The 20,548-nt window shown below is 39.9% G+C and overlaps 1 protein-coding gene across 2 annotated transcripts in view; it reads right to left on the bottom strand.

Annotated features, from left to right (window-relative positions):
- The window catches only part of NT5DC1 (5'-nucleotidase domain containing 1), a 237,481-nt gene that overhangs the window by 28,507 nt on the left and 188,426 nt on the right, over nucleotides 1-20,548 (bottom strand). The window contains exons 9-11 of one of the 2 annotated variants that reach the window (XR_012158025.2): nucleotides 12,550-12,668; nucleotides 11,224-11,382; nucleotides 6,330-6,530 (exon numbers count right to left, since the gene is read on the bottom strand). Coding sequence is in view for 1 of the 2 variants with exons in the window: in XM_073337114.2 (XP_073193215.1) it covers nucleotides 11,224-11,382; nucleotides 12,550-12,668 (278 nt within the window). In the remaining variant the exon portion in view is untranslated. The remainder of the gene's footprint in view (nucleotides 1-6,329; nucleotides 6,531-11,223; nucleotides 11,383-12,549; nucleotides 12,669-20,548) is intronic. The other variant, XM_073337114.2, reaches the window with a different exon arrangement.

Genomic DNA, 20,548 nt, shown 5'->3' with positions numbered 1-20,548 from the left:
GCTCTTCTTTTGTTTACTCATTAAGACAGCTATTTTGGTTTGCTTTGTACACAAATAATACCTTTCCAAGAAAATCTTTAAGGGCAATTTAGATTATCTATCAAATGAAAATTCACTTTCCAGTTGGAGGAGAGCTGCAAAAAGCACATGAGGGCCATACCAATTATCCAGCTGATTATTCAAAAAAGCACACACAAGCCTTTGTATACAGGTCAGGGCCTACTTATTGGCAGGGGGATAAGTTCAGACTCCTGTCTCTGTGGATCTTTACGCCAGATTCACTCAGCAATTTAAATTGTAATCTGAGGAAATGCACTGACATTCTTCAAATGAGACAACTGCTCCATCTTGAAGCTCTCTTGATCTTGAATGTCTCCTACTGCTCTACAGGGAGAGAATGAGGTTTAGGGGTTAGAGCCCAAACTTCTTAACAGAACTAAGAACAAACAAAACAAAACAAAAATTGTTAAATAAAATAGCTGCCTTCATGCCATGTATTAGGGGATTTTCTGTCCTCATATTTTATTATATTCCCATTGCGGTAATCTCCAAATGAAAAGGGTTCCTTGATTGTAAAACCAAACCTTGATCTCAAATTTGAGAATTCCCAAACTTTGTCCTTCAGTTGTACCCCTTTAAAAAGATACCAGGGTTACTCTGTGAGTATGCTTAAGAAGCTCCCAATTTCATTCCCAAATGCCTGATTACCAGAGTTCCATATCTGACTAGGAAGAGACTCAGCCTGCAGTTAAGGAAAGGTTAATGCTATTGATCTTACATGTTACTGAAACCACAGAGAGATTCCTTGGCTATGGATTCAAATTGCACCCGCCTAAAGTTTCTATTAGCGAATAACCATGAAGCCTTTAAAAATAATTTGTGCTTGTGAAGAGTGCCAGATTGGCAATCCTGGAAAGAGAAATCCTCTAGCTGTAGAACAGGAAAGCAGAAAGCAACAGAGAGACAGGATTCCACATCACCAGTGCGCCTTCGCAAGTCTGACCTAGAGTGACCACCAACAGGGGGTGAAAGTAGTTAAGTCTCTGTGCTTCAGTCTTTTACTTGGGACTGCCAACAAACATTTTCATTAATACTAGACCTGGAAGTATTTTTTGTGATAGACACACCTGCACATCCTTTACTAGAGTGATGGCAGCAATGCATTTCAAACAAACCAGACCACAGAGCAGCAATGGGATAAGAGAAGAGACAGGTGTCTGCAATGCCTAATTACAAGCCTCTTCAGCAACAGGTTGTGGGTTAAATATTGGAGTCATTCTTCACATTTAATTTCTCTCTGGTCCAGTATGAGTAGAATAAAAATGTCAGCTTTTTCTCCAGAGACAATCCCAGACTTTTTGTTTTTTGTGTGTGCAAAGTTACAGATATTCCCTGTAAGTCCTACAGTAAGAACAACAAGAACATCTGAAAGCTACATCTTGAATGAACAAAAAATCCTGAGGTAAAAACAAAATTAATTAAAACTGATAAAAATTTTTTTGTGGCAAAAGGATTAAAAAAAAATAAAAATAAAAAGTCAGCCAGCTCGAGTAGATTTTGTCAGGCTTCCACATGAATGCAAAAGGGAGGAAGGCCCAAGAGCCTCCAACATGGCTGTGTCTGTTGCACAGGTGGGACACAATCGCAATCCCTGCACTCTCCTGAACATAAGGACTGCTTCTTGCTAGCACACACTAGCACCAGCACCTGGCAGTGCAGCTAGCTAGCCATGCTAAGCAGTGTAAGCTGCACACCCTTACAGAATGTAGGCACTGGGTTTGCTCCCCTTATATGGCACCAAACTCTGGAAGGGATTGTACCATCCTAAAGTACAATGCCTTCCAGAGCACGAGACAGGGCTGTGATTAAGTCACATTTGAACTTTTAATTGCTAAGCGAATCTGGGACACCCTTTAGTAATTAATACCCCCACATATGGTTCAAAAAATTGGAGGCAAAACCCAGCATTAGAATGCACCCATACTCTGGCCTGCTGCAGCCCCACACACAGCCTCATCGTATAGACAGTCTTAGCACGATCATGAGTAACGTGTGTGGTTATTGTGGACTGGATCAACGCCCAGCCAATGGATTAATCGTAAAAAGATTTGGCCTGCATGCCTTGTTCTTAGGCCCCCTGCCCAGGAATAGTTCTTCCCAGCAGTCTTTTTTGGGGGTGTGTGGGGAAAGGTGGGGGACTACGAATGGGGTAGAAATTTTTTTGCTCCACACACTCCCCCTGCAGAGGGAAAGATTTCTGCTTGATATCCATGGGCTGTACTCTTCAGAACCTGGCTAACAGTTTGCAGTCCTGTCACTCATTACCATCATATATTCTTCATGCAGTAAAACAGACGATTCTTCAGGAAAATACTCACCAATTTATTCCTCCCCCCACCCTCCCAAAAAAAAGTGTTTAGGAAAGATTGACAGTGAAGAGTTGCCACTTGAGCAATTTATACACACCCCTCATTTATCCCAGATAAATCAACACTATAAGATGTTTTTCTGCAGTAGAAAGATTTGCTCATTCACTTTTGCTGTTAAATGTATTAGTAAACCACTGACAGGAATTTAGATGTTGTTTATGTCAATTCGGGCAGCAAAAATCCCACAGCCTCTAAGAACCAGTGTCTGACCTCCAAAGCCATATGGATGATAACAGTTTGCCTCAAATCCTAAGAAGAAGCAGCAGATTCACTTGGCTATGGTGTAACCAGGGTGGCACGTAGAAAGGATTTCCATCTTGAACCATCCCTTGCAAGTCTTCTTCCTTCAGCAAGAGTCAATATGGGAGGTTTTAGGGGTCTTAAAACTCTCAAAATTGCATTTCCAACTGCATTCATGGTCAGCCTTGTGCTCTACTTCCTTCCACCTCACCTCCATAAACATACTGTAAAAGCATAACTTCTTCTGCACGTTGGCCATGACCCTACCATTGCTGTCTACTTGTTCTCAACTGGTGCAAGACTGCAACTTTCTGGGATCATCTAAGTATCTCCTCATTTGTAACAAAATCAAACCAATGGATGTTAAGAATAATCATAACTTTTGAACTGAAAACTGTTCAGTTTCCTCTCCTTGGCTGTTTTTTATGGCCATTTTTCTGCTCTTTATAACAGGGTTGTCATCAATACTGCATTGAACACTCGTATCTTAGTTATCACGCAGACAACCTGCCAGCCACACAGATGCCTGTGAAGACGCTGAACTGTCATTGATGCAAGACTGATCTGACATGTGACTTCTTCAGTTATAGAGCCTTCTGATGTAATCTGATTACCCAGATAGATAAAACTATTCATCCATTCAATGTTATTGCCAACTACATGCACGACAGCAGATCATTCATTTCTGTTTTATAAGAGGCATCCACAGCTTTTATTTTATCACCACTGATCTTAAGTCCTAAGGATTCTGTCAGGGAATCAGGCCGCAGGTGATCAGGCCTATTGACTGGAACAGGAGTCTGGCCTAGTGCTCAGAGTCCAAAGGCCAGAGCCCAAACTCAAAGCAGAATCAGAGCTGGGGTTCAGAACTGAAGATCAGAACATAAGTCAGACTTCGAATGCCAGAGCCAAGGGTCGAGACAGAGTCTAAGCCAGGAATCAGAGCTGAGGGACACAGCCAGATTACCTGGACTCAGGGAAGGCAGGAGCAGGGCTGGGAGAGAATGGGAACAAGGCTGGGTGCAGAGTAGGATCTGGGCTGGAGCACTGAAGGAGCAAAGCAGGAGCAGGCTTGGAGTGAGGAGAGCACAGGGAGGCAGAGAGCCTATGTACATATGCATTGAGCAGCCAACGATCTACTGCTGCTGCTGGGCTTAAGAACCACCCTGCTGGCTTCCTCAGCCAATCAGACAGGGCATCAGTCAGGCAGCCTAGCTGACTCGTTAGGTTATGGAGACTCAGCAGGCACAGCTGCAGGGACCTAATATTTTCTCAGCTCTTCCAGCCTTAGCTGTAGTTGGTCAGTAATCTCTCCAAGTAAGGCAATATTATCTGCATACTTGATATCCTCTAAAGAATCTTTAACTTTCCACCTCGTACTTTAGCTTCAATCAACTTTGTGGTCACATAGTCTCTTAGAACAGGAAATAAGTTTGGTGAGTGAATGCATCCCTGACGTACCACTGATTCTACTGAAAACAAGTCTATAATGCAAGCGTGATATAGTTCCTCCACTAGGTACACTCAGTCCTGAGGCACCCCAGACTGGCGCAGCAATATACACACTACTGGTTGATGCCCTGAGTCTATAAATGCCATGTTAACTTCCTTTTGTCAGTCTGGCTTGCCAATAACATTTCACAGAGCGTATATAGCGTGGTTTGTATGGAAACCACAGCAGTCGTCTCTCATTTTTGGGTTGGGACAGTATTTCAGTCAGTTCAGTATCATAGAGTTGGAAGAGACCTCAGGAGGTCATCTAGTCCAACCCCCTGCTCAAAGCAGGACCAATCCCCAATTTTTGCCCCAGATCCCAAATGGCCCCCTCAAGGATTGAACTCACAACCCTGGGTTTAGCAGGCCAATGCTCAAACCACCAAGCTATCCCTCCCCCCCCATCAGTAGTATGATTATAAACCCTTTCCCTTGGACTGACAGCAGCATTATTCCTATATTGTTTGAGGAAGCTGATCACTCTTTTTTGAAAAAAGGATGATGTAGCCTCTTTCCAAACCTTCTGGAAAGTGATCAGTTTCCCAAGCTGTTAAGGCAACTTGATAAAACCAGTGAACTAAATCTGGACCTCCACTCTGCAGCTGTTTTGAGGTAATTTTGTCCAGACCAGGAGCTTTATCATTCTGTAACTGTTTGAAATATCACTTCCTCTAATGTTACCAGTCTGTTTTCATTTGGGTTCATTTTTGGACTAGCTTGTAGTTTACATATTGGTGGGGATTTATTTATTAATTCACAAAAATGCTCATGCCAATGCTCAAGTTGTGCATCAATATCCTATTAGTATTTTCCATTTTTGTCCTTAACTGGCAGAAGCCATGAGAATGAATATCCAACTAGGATCTTCAAAGTCTCAAATACAGATTTCTGGTCATGTCTTTCAGAGGCTTCCTCAAAATACTGTGCCATACTATTCCACCACTGATTACAATAATTCTCACAGGCCCTCTTGACTGCTTATTCGAGACATTTCTTTTCCCCTAACGTCTGAAAAGCTTCCTGAATGCTTACCATCACTTTTGCCTTTATTAACTGCAGTTACAAAGTAGAGCTCTTTCTACAATCTATATATTAAAATGAAAAGAGTAAATGGAGAGGCCTTTGGATTAGATTCTTACCATGGCAAGATCCGCTTGGAATCTGAAAGTTGTTTACAGATCTCTGATTCTGAAGCCACAGCTACTCCAGCCCCAGCCTTGAGCTGAAGAAGCCCAGGGTCTGCTCAAACTTATATCAGCTCTGTATGGTCCCTAAGGAATCATATGTTAGCCAAAAACTGGTGGAATGCTGCTGTTCTCTGCCCTGCTCCCCTCCTCTCCAAACATGCCCTCTGTACTGGGGGCTAAGAGCAGTTGGTGTAGGTGCAAACTCTACCTGCTGTATTCCAGCTGAGAGCACCTCACTGCTGGGGGGGATTCTCATTTGACTAGTCATGGCTGTTTTGCATCAACTGAGTAGTCAAAAGGAAAAAATGGCAGATGAGATTCTGGCCCTACATTTAGTAAGATGTCGTTAGCCCATGATGAACATGGCCAAAAGTCTGAGTGACATGAAAGACCTGAATGGGAACCAGCCCTAAAACCTGAATGAAACATTAATTTATCAATCTGTAATTGGTAGATTAGCAAATAAAAAAGTAAGGGAGCAGAGTTGTAGGGTTTTTTGGTCAGTATAGTGAAGAGTTAAAGAAAACATAAACACTCAAAAAGGAGAATGGGGATGATAGAAAAAATCAAACTGAAAATCAAACGTTTTGAAAAGCAAAATCTATAGGTGTCTTGTTTACACACCGTGATTACATCTTTTAGTAGCATTATTTCCCAGCTGTGTCAATTTTTTGGTTAACAAATATAGAATCCATGTTTATGCCACACCATTGTCTTTTACCCATCATAGGGCCTGGTCCCATTAACACTTGCTACTGAGCATAGTGGTTACTATTGTGAATAGTCCCATTGCCCTCAAAGTACAGTGCAAAGAGCCAGATTCTCAGCTGGTGTAAAGTGTCAGAGCTCCATTGACTTCAATGGAGTTCTGACAATTTACACCAGCTGAAGGGGCTAAGTGTTGCAGGATCAGGTCCATACTGTGTAAGTCTAAAGACATCAGTAGAACATTACAATCCTTGATTAAACCTTACAGTACCTTTAAAAGGCTTGATACTCCAGACGCTTAGTACCAAGTTTAGGGCTCACTAAAGACACGTGGATGTGTTCTTACTGAGGGTAGGGATGAGAGAACAGGAGGCAGGCCCAAGGCCTTGCCTGAAACAGGTAGGCCTGCTCTTGGTCTCTCTCAGGCTGATCCTGCAGGCCAGACCATTGAGATCAGCAGTGGGATGTGAGCCTAGAAAACACCAAAGATGACAGGATAAAGCCCATAATATTGTGTAAATGTCAGGTGTTTGACTAGTGACCACTATAACTAAAACAAAATTCCCATTCAGTTCAATAATTCATTAGCTATGCACTAATATAATAATTCCTTTCACCCAAGGACATCATATTGCTTCACAGACACAAATTCATTAAGCCTCACAACATCCCACCCAGGTGGTTACTGTAAATATTATTATACTCATTTTAAAGATGGGTAAACAGGCACAGAAAGGTTAAGTGATTTTTCCAAGGTCACTCAGAGGGAGTGTTGGGAATAAAACTCATGGGACCTGACTTGCAACCCCAACTAACTATTAGACAACCTCTCTGTAAAATGAGTGTTTCCAGGGTCCTGCTCACTGCCAGGGTCCACAATATCTGTCTGTAATTGCCTAAATTTCACTACGTCTTCCTATAGTCAGAGTTTTGACACACAGAGGAACTGCTGTGAATTCATTTCTTTCAAAATTCTAGGACAGATTCTAATTGTCTTTAGAGTTTTCACAGATGGGAGTCTGCCACACCTTTAAAATGGAGAAGGAGGAAAAAAGTCTCAAACCAACCAACCAACCTCCCAAACTTAGGGACATTCAATTTTACACACTAGTTATTTGCCATATGCTGTAACTGACTGAGGAGCTGTATGAAGAATGCCTATAGTTAATTGCTGAACTGCTCATTTTGTTATGACACATACTTGTAAAAAACTACAACTATTACCATAACTTCACAGCTGATTTGCGTGACGAATTTAGTTATGAGCATAAAGACAAAAATAACTAATGAAAATGGAAGTTATTAGCTTCTGAGGTTGTGAGTGACGGGTATTTTTTGTTTAATTTTCTCACTCTTTTAATGATGAAACATTATATATAACTGGAAACAAAAGAACACTCATTAAATTTATATTTTCTTTGTGAAGGACATACTTGCAGCTGGTGTTTTCCCTAGGATTTCAGTAGGAGCCAGCCTTTTCTACCAGAGTATGATGGGTCAGAAAAGGAGAAGACAGAAAGAAGAAAGAATGGGAAATAAATAAAGCATCATTTACAAAGTTTCTAAAAAGAATATAAGGGGAGTGAATCAAGATGAAAAGAAGATGTAACATTAAAATAATAATTTCCTTAATCACATGAATCCTGATCCTGCAAGGCGCTGATCAGTTGCAAAAAAGACACTGAAGACAACAGGCATTTTCTGTAAACTACTTTGGTCCAAAAACACATTAGTAATTTGAGAGCAGAAAAAAAGAGGCCAGGGAATAAGTTTTTGTTCTCATTCCCTAAGGAAGTGGCTTTGTAAATTCCTTGCATTAACTTCCTCATCCCTTTAAGAAGCTGTGACAGTCTTAGATCAAAACCTCGGATTTAGAAAAAGCATTGTCCCTCAACTATACACACTTCATGTAAACACCTAAACATTAGGGAAAGTCACCAACTTTATTTAAATTGGAGGTAAGTTCATTTTTATTTTGTAAAGATTATTAGCTCTTAGCCACAGGGTATGCACCTTCCGTTATGTGTTTATATAACATGTAGCACACTGTGGGTACTACTCCGAAACTATTATTAATTATTATTAATTATAAGACACAATGTATTTGAACACAAAAAGCTTTGAATCAGCTTTTCTCCCCATTTCACCTGAAGGTTAACAGAAGAGGTTGATTAGGACAATTTAAAAAAAACAAAACAAAAAAACAAACCTTTGTAGGAGTCTGAGGGGAATCATTTTGAACTAGTCCTGTTAAGTTAGTGCTGTGCAGTCAATTGCAGAGATATGGATGTGATCTGTTGTTCAGACCCCCGTGAACAGTATGGCAATACAATAATACCACTGACCTTCCATGGACCCCCTCAGTTCAGATTCCTTTAATCAACACAATTCATTTTGCCTTTACTTACTTGCTGTCACCAGCAGTGGATATAAGTTGAACATAGATTCGGTGTGGGAGAGATGGCATTTGACTGAGACTCTGCATTTTATTATCACAGATACTACGCCTTTAGCAAAACATAAAATTCTTATCTAAAAGTCTGAATTTCCTACTTGATAATTGCAACTACCCAGAAAGTGCTTCTTCTGAAAAACAAACCAGATATTAGGTCAGATGCCTTTTATCCAGTGCAACTAAATAAGAGCCAGTAATCAGACAATGCTAGGAAATCTGCATACTAAGAATTTTTGCTATGCTGTGGTTCCTAGAAACTTACAGGAAGAGAAACTGTGAATAAGTGTTGGCTTTTTGTTTTAATGAAGTAAATGTACAATCTCTGATTCATCACAACTACATATTTAACATACTTGAGAAGAGTTGGTTGAATCACTAGTAATTTCCATTTACAGCAGTTACTGTCTCAGTTATGGTGAATTTTTTTTAAAAAAAAGCTGGAAATATTAGTTTGAAAAACTAGTGTAATCACAGTTTCCACTTACGTGACAGATGGAATTTGTGCATTACAGCTTGTAGATATTGTAAAACTTTATTAATATAAATTTAATCCATATTTTCCTACCAACCTATACAAAGATCTATTACTTTTTTCTTTTTCCTCTTTTTACTAAGTAATGCATCCCTCTTGCTAGAAGATTTAAGGTTGTGTTTGCCTTCTTTCCTGCCCCTCTGTGGCACAGGAAAGAACCTGAACTTTAATGACTTGTTTTATTTATTCACTGACTTTGATGCCCTTCTTTGATCTTAGTTTAGAAAACAGTGTAGTTCAGAGGAATATATTTGATATTTATAATAAAAGGGGGGCAGGTGGAGAAGTAATCCTTATTTTTACTCCATTTCACTCAAACTCATATTTCAATATCTACTTTTCACATTACCCCCTTCCCTTCCCCCCTCCCCCAGTTCTCCCTCCAAAATGTAACAAAAATGGGGGTGGATGGGTGTTTGAATATGCAACATGGCCAGATTAAAAACAAAAAGCTATCTGAACTGGTATAAATTCCCATCTCAAATTATATTTTTAATAGCAAGAAATACTTCTCTCTACAAAATAAACAGTTTCAAAAAGTAACAAAACATTATTTATCCTCAGTCAGATGGGTATCACTGATGTATTTAGGAACACATCAAAGGAAGAAACATTCAAAACTGAACAGGTTGAATTTTTTTGCAAAAAAAGATTTTTAATTTAAAATGGCCTTTTTCAAAAAGGAAACTGATTATGAAAAACCACTGATATTATCAATATTTTTTTATTTTTTTTGTTTTCTGTGAAATTTATTAAAAAATTGGAATTGTTCTTGAAATGTTTTGTTTAGTGAAAACTGGGTTTCAGGCAGGTAAACAAATCATATAAAAAACTATTTAGATGAAAATATCCCCCCACAAATGAGAAGGTGTTTCATTTTTGAACTCTGAAATGGAAACAATTTTAAAATTTCACTATTTTTTGTGAAATTAATTCCCCATTTTCTGACAGTTCTAATTCCAAATATCTGAGCTCAAGACAGAGAAGCACTGTCTTCCCATTCGCTAGAGGTTATAACATGAGACGCTAAACAGTTCTAACCACACCAATTTCTAAGGAAGACATAAGAGAATATTAGAACGGTACGACATGTCTACACTGCAGCTGGAAGGGTGCCTCCCATTCTGGACATAGATACAAGCTAGCTCTGTTGGAGTTAGAGCACTAAAAATAGCGTGTGGACATTGTGGTACAGGCAGTGGCAAAATAAATAAATAAAGACGCAGGGGGTTGGGAGGGCTTGAATTCAAGAGGCTAATCTGTGCTGCCATCTGTGTGGCTGCAACATCCACTCTGCTGTTTTTAGTGTGCTAGTTCGAGCAGAGCTAGGGTATGTCTGTCTACCCAGGCTAGGAGGCAAACTCCCAGTTACAGTGTAGGGCTAGGTTGTGCCTGTGTTCAGGAAGGGTAGATAGACAGAGGAGCCTTGCTGCAGCAGACTCCTGCAGTTCCATGGGGATGTATGCTGCAGGTGCAGCTCTGCCACCCTTTACATAGGTTCGGTATGCTCTTTTCTTTCTTCCCTGGCAGTTCTGCTGATCAACGGAAAGAAGAAAGGGGCCACAGCCCAATCCTCCCCGCAACTCTTTGGATGAGTTTTGGGCTGACAGCAGTGCTGGCATAGATCAATGGCCCTTCTTCCCAGCTACCTTTAACTTAAAGTGTTTTTTTAATTATTTATTTAAGGTGATTGTCAAAGGGGCTGTAGCTGACCTACCTCAGAGAAGCTTCCCTTTGTGAATAGGAGACATCAACGTCTGTGAGCATACACAATGGAATACACCTGAATTCATTTCAGATGACTGGCTTCCACTGCAGGAGCGGAAGGTAAGCAGGTTTAGAGATTTGGCTCATGGGAGCAGGGAAGGTTCATGTGAATGAAAATCTAAAGCCCAGGTTTCTTGAACCAAGGTTTAGCTAGCTTAGTATCAGGAAATGGCAGCCCATAGGGCACTAGTGCTGCCTTGCTGTAAATAGAGCCCTTATGATGTCAAGTTGTCACATGATGGCATAATTTTGATTCAGCCATGAATGGGTATGAAAAATGTAGGCACTGCCAAAAGACTTGCATAACTAGTAGGTTTCTTCTGATTCTACTTAGTGCAGGTGGCCCTACAGTTATTTCTAACCTTATCTTTTTTTTTTTAGTTCAAGGAAACAGCTGCAAGGAACCCTTACCTCATATTTTCCTTTCTTCTCCAAGGGCTCAGGCTCAGTCTCCACAAGCATCATAACTTCATCCCCTCTAAGCTCCTCTAAGATGAAGACCGTCTCCCAGTTGCTATAGTGATGGGCTGGGAAAATATCTGAATGCATGCTGTCACCAAAATAAACAACCTAAAAGTGAAACCGCAAATTAAAAGTGTTATGTGTGTGAGGAAAAGACAAACAAGTGTGTTTCAGAGATAGAGAAAGAGAGCTTCAGAAACAACCAAATAAAAATTCCTCTAGGTTTATCTGGACACAACAAATGGATGTTTTATTAAAATCATGGTTTCTTTTTATTAAAAAGCCTCCTCACTGCTGGCCTTTCACTCCATTTTGGTTTGCCTCTGAATACCTTCCATGCCCTGGCTTCCACTGACATTACAAAAGAACACTGCAATATGAGTGGCACATAGGACAACACTGCTAGGGCATTTTGGTTGATAAAACTAGCATATTAGACAGCAGTGAAGTAAAATTGACAAACAGGTAAAACAGAATTTTAAAAAATGTAATAAATTTGGGAAATATTTGAAACAAAGGAAAACTCTTATCATCTCTCTTTATTTCTAAACAGAACTTTCTGTCATGTTGTACTTACGTGTATAGCCTATATATTGGGTAAATATTGGCCCTACTGAAGTCAATGGCAAAACTCCCATTGACTTCAAAGGGATCAGGATTTCACCCACTGAATGGGGTGACACAATGGTCCAAGTTTTTATTTACACTACCTTGTTCATCAGGTTTCTCTACAGGAAAAGATTACACAGATTTTATTACACACAGAGTAGATATATACACACGCATGCATAACCAGATATACATTCTGTACCACAATTATTTTTCCTTTTTGAGAAAGGCAGTAAATATCTATAATTCCTAGAAACGGAATGTAACTAGTCAACTTCTCCCTTCCTGTTCTGTATTAATAAATACAAGAACAACTATTTTATCCCCAATACCGGATTCCCCAGTGCATATCTGTCTTTTACACTGCCTGCTCTCCAGGAAGGAACTGTAAATAAACAAATAATCATGCAGATAACAACAGCACGAGGAGAGTTATGGTCTAAATTAACTAATAGGATCCATTTTTAATATCTACTGGGCATTTTCTTCAAACATTTACTACTAGGCGGAGCACAAAGTACTGCAAGTAATCTCCATGGAAATTCAAAGGTACTGCTCAGCACTACATTCAATAATAAGGTTCTAATTCACGCTCATGTTGTGATAAATAGATCAATGGTGGTAAGTGGATCTACTAAGATAACTTTTCCCTCTCTTGCTGAATACCTTAGGTTCTGGCTTGCCCGTCATCTTCTTCAGCAGTTCATAAAGATGGGTAGCATTACCTTGGGAATACCAGCCAGGCTTGTCCAAGGATGGCAGAGCTTCCTGCTCCTCATCATTCTCTGAAATCATAAAACAAGATTTCCCACTGTTAGTGAGAGCAATAAGAAAACTCACTACTCTTCTGGTGCTGTTTTGAGAGACGCATGACAAGATGCACCTATTTACCCGTGATAATTCTAATTTGACACTAAAGACTTGTCTACACTTACCGGAGGATTGACAAGCGACTGATGCATCGGCGGTCAATTTAGCGGGTCTAGTGAAGACCCGCTAAATCGACCGCAGATCACTCTCCCGTCAACTCCTGTACTCCACTGGATCGAGAATAGTAGGGGGAGTTGACAGGAGAGCGTCTCTCATTGACATCACGTAGTATAGACCCCACAGTAAGTAGATCTAAGCTACGTCGATTTGAGGTATGCTATTTACGTAATTCAAATTGTGTAGCTTAGATCGAATTTCCCCTTTAGTGTAGACAAGGCCTAAGAAGAAGGACATGTCCAGGCAGCAGCAGGTTCAAGTTATGTTACTAATCAGAAGTTATTAATCAGAAGTTTCAGGTTAGGTCAGGTTGTAGTATAGGACCTGATGAAAGTTTGGGGAGCATGGCTCATTGTCACTGCTGTGCATGGTGGTTTCAATAAACACACACAAGAGATATTTGAGATTTAAAGGCCTCAGGCAGCAACTGTATTGATTTTCACTCAGACTTAATGTTATCCATAATCTGTAATGCCTGATGTTATGCTCTATTATCCACAAATGCCCTGAAGCCTACAGAACAGTCCCCAACCTCTTTTCCCATCAAACGAGGGGTTGCAAATATGTAGCCAAATTCTCTCTCCGAGAGATAAAACCATATCTGACAGAAGTCCGTTCCCACAACAATTATTCTCCTCCTTTCTCTGTCATGCCTTAGCTCCACCAGCTTCCAAAATGGTACCCAAATTTTGGGATAGAGATTAGGCCCATCTAAACATACCACAAGACGCTTCAAAAAAAGTTGCAGTGAAGGAGGTAGAAAACCACACAAACAATATTGAGGAGGTCATCAGCTACCCTATGGCAGTTGCTACAGCATTCCAGGGAAAGATAACAGCAACACCTACCTATGGAGACAGAACTTTTACTGCCAGCCTTAAACACTGACTCTATATACCACGGTCAATATGCTGTGTAGGAAAAAAAATCTTTCCTGAGCTCAAATAAAGTTATAAACTATTGTGCATACAGGGGAGCATCATCAATCTCATATCTAAAATCTGCACTAATGCCTGATGTTCCACTATCATCCTGTTCAAGGGAGAGAGTGTGTAGAAACAAATTGATGCTAATACTATAGGTGATATGTGCTTCCTATCCAGGCAGCCAACTATGCACCCTGCATTCACAGTAAGACGCCAACCAGGAGTCTTAGTAGAGTATAAAAGTCACCATCCCCTAGCTGATCTGACTCTAAGGCCAGCCTCCAGCCACTCTGGACACCTGCTCTGGTGTCTGTACAGCTAAACCTATGTAAATCTCTGTCAGGTAGCATTTCATTACCAACTGTATCTTTTTGCTTCTTGTTGGAGCCAACTTGCTGACCTTTGCAAAACTGTAAATGGGAATCTCATCACAAGGTGAACTTGTCTAAAACAATGCATGTGCATTGGGTACTGAAGTGATTAAGCAAAGAGGTTATTTTGTTTCTCAGCCCCAATACAATATTTTTATACAATAAAGAGAGAGAAGAAAAGAGGCCAATATAGTGTTTTGATCTGGTTTATCTAGAACATCAGTAATTCCATACAGTCTATTGCTACAGTATTGTTCGAGAATTACAAAATACTTTAGAGAGGGAGAGAGAGAGAGAGAGAAGGCTAGAACAGAGAGAGCAAACATTATGGAGTTACAGGGTGCAGCAATTCCCACAGAGACAGAGTGAAGTGAAACTTTGGGGACAGAGTAGAGCATTAGGAAGGAAAGCTGTTTAAAAGAACAGTAAAGGTGCATACAACAGGATAATATGTACACTGAGGGGAGAACAAAACAAGGTAGTAATGGGGAAAAGAGAAACATGAGGGGCTGCAAATCTTTTTCATACGTTGTGGGTCCAGAAATCTGACTAAAACCAGGATTATTCCCAGACAAAACAATTGTATAGTAGGGATGTTCTAGAAACTGGGATGAGCAAGGAAATCCAAAATTAAGAACATTATTCTTTCTCTAACTCATGCAGAAACAGTTTCCCTCTCATCCCTCCTACAAAACCAAAGACATATAACAATATGTATTAAAGGTGGAATGTTATCCTTCACTTTGCATTTCCTGGCTTCTGATTGTTGGTTTGTGGCTCAACCTTAATGTTGTTGAAACAATTTGTCTTAATTTCCTCATTTGTTTTTGCTGTTTTAAAACTCATACATCCACCTTTCCCCCTGACCTGCCTCCACAGTTTCCTGGAAGAGTTTAAACACTTTTAAAATTAGACACACTATCTTGTTGTCATGCTTATGGAAATTTGTTTTTTTTTCCTGCATATTTTTAGACATATTTGCAGGGATGGCTGAATGGGTAGCCAGGGATTTTAGATTTTTCCCCAAAAGTGTTTCTCAGATTGACAACAACAAAATGCATATCTATGAAAACTACTCATAAAACAGTCTGCAAATACAGACCCATCAAACAGATTAATATTTTGTTAAATGCACATTTTTTGAAATGGCAAAATCAATGAACAATCTCATTTTTAACGAGATAATATGGTTCTCCTTCTTCTATATACTGTAAATATCCAAAAAGCAATTGATTATGTTCTCTGTAAGACAGTGGTGGGCAACCTGCAGCCCAGAGGCTGCCCATCGGGGTAATCTGCTGGTGGGCCGCGAGACAGTTTGTTTACATTGACCGTCTGCCAGCATGGCTGCCCGCAGCTCCCAGTGGCCGCAGTTCATGGTGGCCGTGCCTGCGGATGTTCGATGTAAACAAACTGTCTTGCAGCGGATTACCCTGACTGGCCATGTGCATCCCGCGGGTTGCCCACCATTACTCTAAGACATATTTGCTTTCCATGAATTGCTTTAAGTCATGGACACATTTCTGCAAATATTCTTCTCTTTCTCCAGGAACGTTTCAAAATAATCCATGTGCATGTTAATGTTCTGGCTAGTTCAATCAAGTACCTACAGCAGTTGATGAAGTAGGCTCTCCCACACCTTCCCATGTAAAACTAAAGCGAACTACATAATTGTATCTCAGTGACAGGAAGCAAAGAGGAAATAGGTAGCCATTTTTCAAAATGGAAAGCTTAACAGAAAAGTGGCCAAGTGACTGGTATTAAGATTGGTGAGGCTCAGTGTATAATGACCTGGAAAATGAGGTGGACAGCAGAGTGGTTAACAGCAATGATGCCAATGTTTTCCGTTATCATTATCATTGTGGAGAATTCTTAGAAACTCCAGAAGGCTCAAAGTAACTTATGTTCCTATTCAGAAACAATAAGAGGTGGATCAGTCTAGTGTCTCTCTGTCAGCTGAATCATTAAAACACTGGATGAAAAAAACCAGAGACGTAACTACGCTTATCAAATACAGCAGTGTCACACCAATAATTATTACTGTTTGGAGCAAGTATTATCATTATTAATTATATGTATTACAGAGCACCTAGAGGCTCCTACCAAGATCAGGGCTCCACTGTGTTCAGCACTATACAAGCACAGTGATGGACAGTCCTTGCCCTGAAGAGTTTATGTTGGTTAAAAGACAAGCCTGGAAGGTAAGAGACCAGGGTTCTTTTCCTCACTCTGCCACTGACCCATTCTGACACCTCTGGAAAGGAACTTAATTCCAAGTCTCAGTTTCCCCATCTGTAAAATGGGGATAACAGCACTTATCCACTTTAAAGGAGTGTTGTGATGCTTAATTCATTCACAGTTATGTGTCACTGTGAAATCCTTGAATTTGGAAGGGACTGCCGAAATCTGAAGTATCATGAAAATGTCTCTCTGATGCTGTTTCAGGAATCAGAGATCTGAATCTGAAATGCTTAAACAGATTAATTACACAAATGCCTCTTACAGTGGGACTGTGCTCCTTTAGATATTTGCTTCAACTTGATGGTGCTCGAGAATGTTGCCCATTTTCTGGAGGCTTAAAAAATGAAGTATTCTAGCTTTTTGTTATTGTAACTGTCTCCTTTCTATCTTGTTGTGAATATGCAGCAGCTAACTCATCCCAAGATGAGAAGAGAGGAAAACTCCTTATTTAGGGGCTACTAACACCTGGGAGTTCACCCAAAGGTTAGAAATGCTATAAATATTACCTCAGCAGGAAGCAAGACATCTAAAGAAGGGGATGCTAATGCTGCTAAAGCATTCTTACAACCTGGAGGGGTGAAGCTCTGACACTTTCAAATAGTCCAGATAACTCAGAAAGAATTTCTCAGGTGATTTAGATGGAACAATTCACTTCTGTTTGAAGTCTCTAATATATCATTGCTACCTAAATTCCTAGCTCCATATTACAATACGTGCCATGACAAGTAGTGTAAAGGTATCCAGTCTAGCAAAATAACTAGAGAAGAAGAAACAATGTTTGTAAATTGTAACTACCACATCCCCACAAAGATCATTAGAGGAATATCATTTCAGTGGAAATTTCCTATAGGAAAGTCACTTTTTTTCTACAGAAAAACTTTAATTGCAATAGCAATGCAGATTGCAGTGCATTGTAACAACTGTGGAAGTTCATTTTGATTCACTTGAAATAGAATTTTACTAAATTCACTGTAAGCAGGTACGTGGGTATTTCAAATAATCAAATTCACTCACAAAATCAGTATTCTTAGTTTATTTTTAACATCTTTCTCACAAGAGACTTCTATGCCTTCTCTAGTTTGCCTTGAAATTTGAGTTGCAGGTTTATGACATTGCATGAGGAACATCTGGCATTATTTCTCCAGCTGAGAACGGATGGAAAGGAATCAGTAAAACTTTTTCTTTGTCTGACTTAAGTGACTGCTATTGTTGTTTTACTTTTGTAAAATACTATCTTATGCTCTCTAGGAAAGTATTACACCTTCCTTTTTAGGTGTAGGTAGCATGCTGGTCAGCTGTTTATTGGTCATGAGTAAAGACTCTGGAGGTATGTCTACACTGAAAATAAAAGGTGTGTTCTTAACTCAGATTAGCTAATCCGTGTCAGCTAATCTGGTTTAAAATAGTGGTGAAGACAGGACAACTCTGCTTTTAACTCAGGTTAGCAGCTCAAGTTTAAGCCTACAGGGGATCCTGAAGTTGGACTTGAGCAGCCAGTGTGAGTTAAAAGCCAAGTTGCCCTGTCTTCATTGCTATTCAAATCTGATTTAGCTAATGTGGGTTTACCTAACTCACCCAAATGCCTTCCATCAAAATTTTCAAAAAAAAATGGGGTCTTAAGCACCTACAGTTTGCCATATTTAGGCTCATAAATCAGTGGCTTGATTTTTAAGAGTGCAGAGTACACACATGTCCCATTTTGGTTCTTAATGCTTCAGGCCTACAGGACAAGTGAGAGGCAAACTCTTGGGCCTGCACAGAGCTACATTGGAGTCTCAAATTAGACTGTAAAGCAACTCTTTCCTCCTTCAAATCTCTCCTGGAAATGCTCTGCTGCTGTGCAGTTTATGGGAAAAGTCACATAAAAATGGCTAGGTAGATGACCACTAGGGATTACTGATATTTATTTTGTTTGTTTGTATATTACAGTTAAAATCAGTAGATAACTCTAAATGATCTAATTGTGCCTGCAGTTAGTTCTGTAACACAATGTTCCTATCACTGCTACAGCTATCTTTCCTCCCTCCCCCTCAATGATTCTGAGCTATTCAGTGTAGGAACACTCTCTTCCTACATGTTTGTAAAGTGCTTAGCACAATGAGGCCCCGACTGAGGACTCTGGGTGCTGTTGTAAAACAAATAATAAAAAGTATGGTTCATAATAATAAGGGGAAAGGAACACAAGACAGAACTGGAAAAGAAGAAGTTAAAGAATATTTAGATAAGCTAGATGTAGTTAAGTGGGCAGGACCTAATGAATTTCACCCTCAGATATTTAAGGAACTAGCTGAAGCAACCTCGGAACCACTGGCAATAATCTTTGAGAACTCAGGGAGGATGGGTGAGATCCCAGAGGACTGGAAAAAGGCAAAATTACTACCTATATTTAAAGAGGGGAACAAAGAGCCTCTGGGGAATTATAAACCAGTCAACCTAACTTCAATACCTGGAAAGATACTGGAACAAATTATTAAACAATCAATTTGTAAGCACCTCGGGTGCTTACATAATAGGGCAATGAGTAATAGCCAACACGGATTTGTCAAAGCAACCTAATTTCCAACCTTGACAGAGTTATTGGCCTAGTGGACGGGGGGGAAGATGTACACGTGCTATATCTTTTAGTAAGATTTTAGTAAGGTTTAGTAAGGTTTTTGATACAGTCCCATATGATATTTTCGTAAATGAAGAAGGAAAACATGGTCTACATGGAATTACTATAAGGGGGGAGGAGCACAACTGGTTAAAAAATGCACTTAAAGAGTATTCAAAAGTTCTCTATCAAACTGGGAAGACATACTTAGTGGGTCCTAGAGGGGTCTGTCTTGGATCTGGGACTATTCAATAATTTAATTAATGACCTGGACAATGGAGTTCATAGTATGCTCATAAATTTTGCGGATGACACCAAGCTAAGAGGGGTTGCAAGCCCTTTGGAGGAGAGGATTACAATTCAAAAGGAGCTTGACAAATTGGAAAACTGTTCTGAAATCAACAAGATCAAATTCAATAAAGACAAGTGCAAAGTACTAAACTTAGGAAGGAAAAATCAAATGCACAACTACAAAATGGGGAATAACTGGCTAGCGGGTAGTACTGCTGAAAAGGATCTGTGGGTTATAAAGGATCACAGATTGAATATGAGCCAACAATGTGATGCAGTTGTGAAAAAGGCTATAATTCTGGGGTGTATTAACTGGGATGTCCTATGTAAGTCATGGGAGGTAAATGTCCTGCTCTATGTGGAACTGGTGAGGCCTCAGCTATAGTACTGTGTCCAGTTCTGGATGCCACATTTTAAGAAGAGGCCAGAGGAGAACTACAAAAACGATAAAAGGTTTAGAAAACATGACCTGTGTGGAAAGGTTAAAAAAACTGGACATGTTTTAGTCTTGTAAAAAGAAGACTGAAAGGGGACCAGATAACAGTCTTCAAATATGTCAACTGCTGTTATGAAAAGGACAGTGATAGGTTGTTCTCCATGTCCACTGAAGGGAGGACAAGAAATAATGAGCTTAATCTGCAACAAGAGGGATTTAGATTAGATATTAGGAAAATCTTTCTAAATAGAAGGGTAGTTAAACTCTGGAATAGGTTTCCAAAGGAGACTGTGGAATCCCTACCACAGAGGTTTTAAACAACAGGTTAGACAAACACCAGTCAGGAACGGTCTAGGTTTACTTGTTCCTGCCTCGGTGCAGGAAGCTGGATGAGATGACCTTCCAAGGTCCCCTCCAGCCCTAAATGTCTATGATTCTATAACAGTAATAATAATTTGCTATGCTGCAGACTGAATTTCCCAGTGTTCCTTCTCTCCAGGCAGAATCTAGATCTAATTTTCAGTTCCCTTAAAAGTGGGGAGGAGAGCAGGGGAGGAAGAAATCACAGGAACACAGCATACATTTTTAAAGTGGTGAATGGCACATATGCACATATACAGCATAAGCAAAAACTTTGGGGTCAACTACTCCTTCCCATTGATAAAGCCATGGGAGGGAACCTGAAAGGCAGGCAATTTTTGTGAGGTTTCTTTTGTAAAACTTCCTAAAAAACATCTCATGAGGGAGGGGTGTAGACCTCTTATTAGTCTGCAGAGGGTGAGACTTCGTAGCCCAGAGGAGCAACTAGGCAGACATTATC

This window comes from Lepidochelys kempii, chromosome 3, assembly GCF_965140285.1.
Source record: "Lepidochelys kempii isolate rLepKem1 chromosome 3, rLepKem1.hap1, whole genome shotgun sequence".
NCBI lineage: Eukaryota > Metazoa > Chordata > Testudines > Cheloniidae > Lepidochelys > Lepidochelys kempii.
Note: the sequence above shows the minus strand (reverse complement) of the source record. Positions and strands in the feature narration are given on the sequence as shown.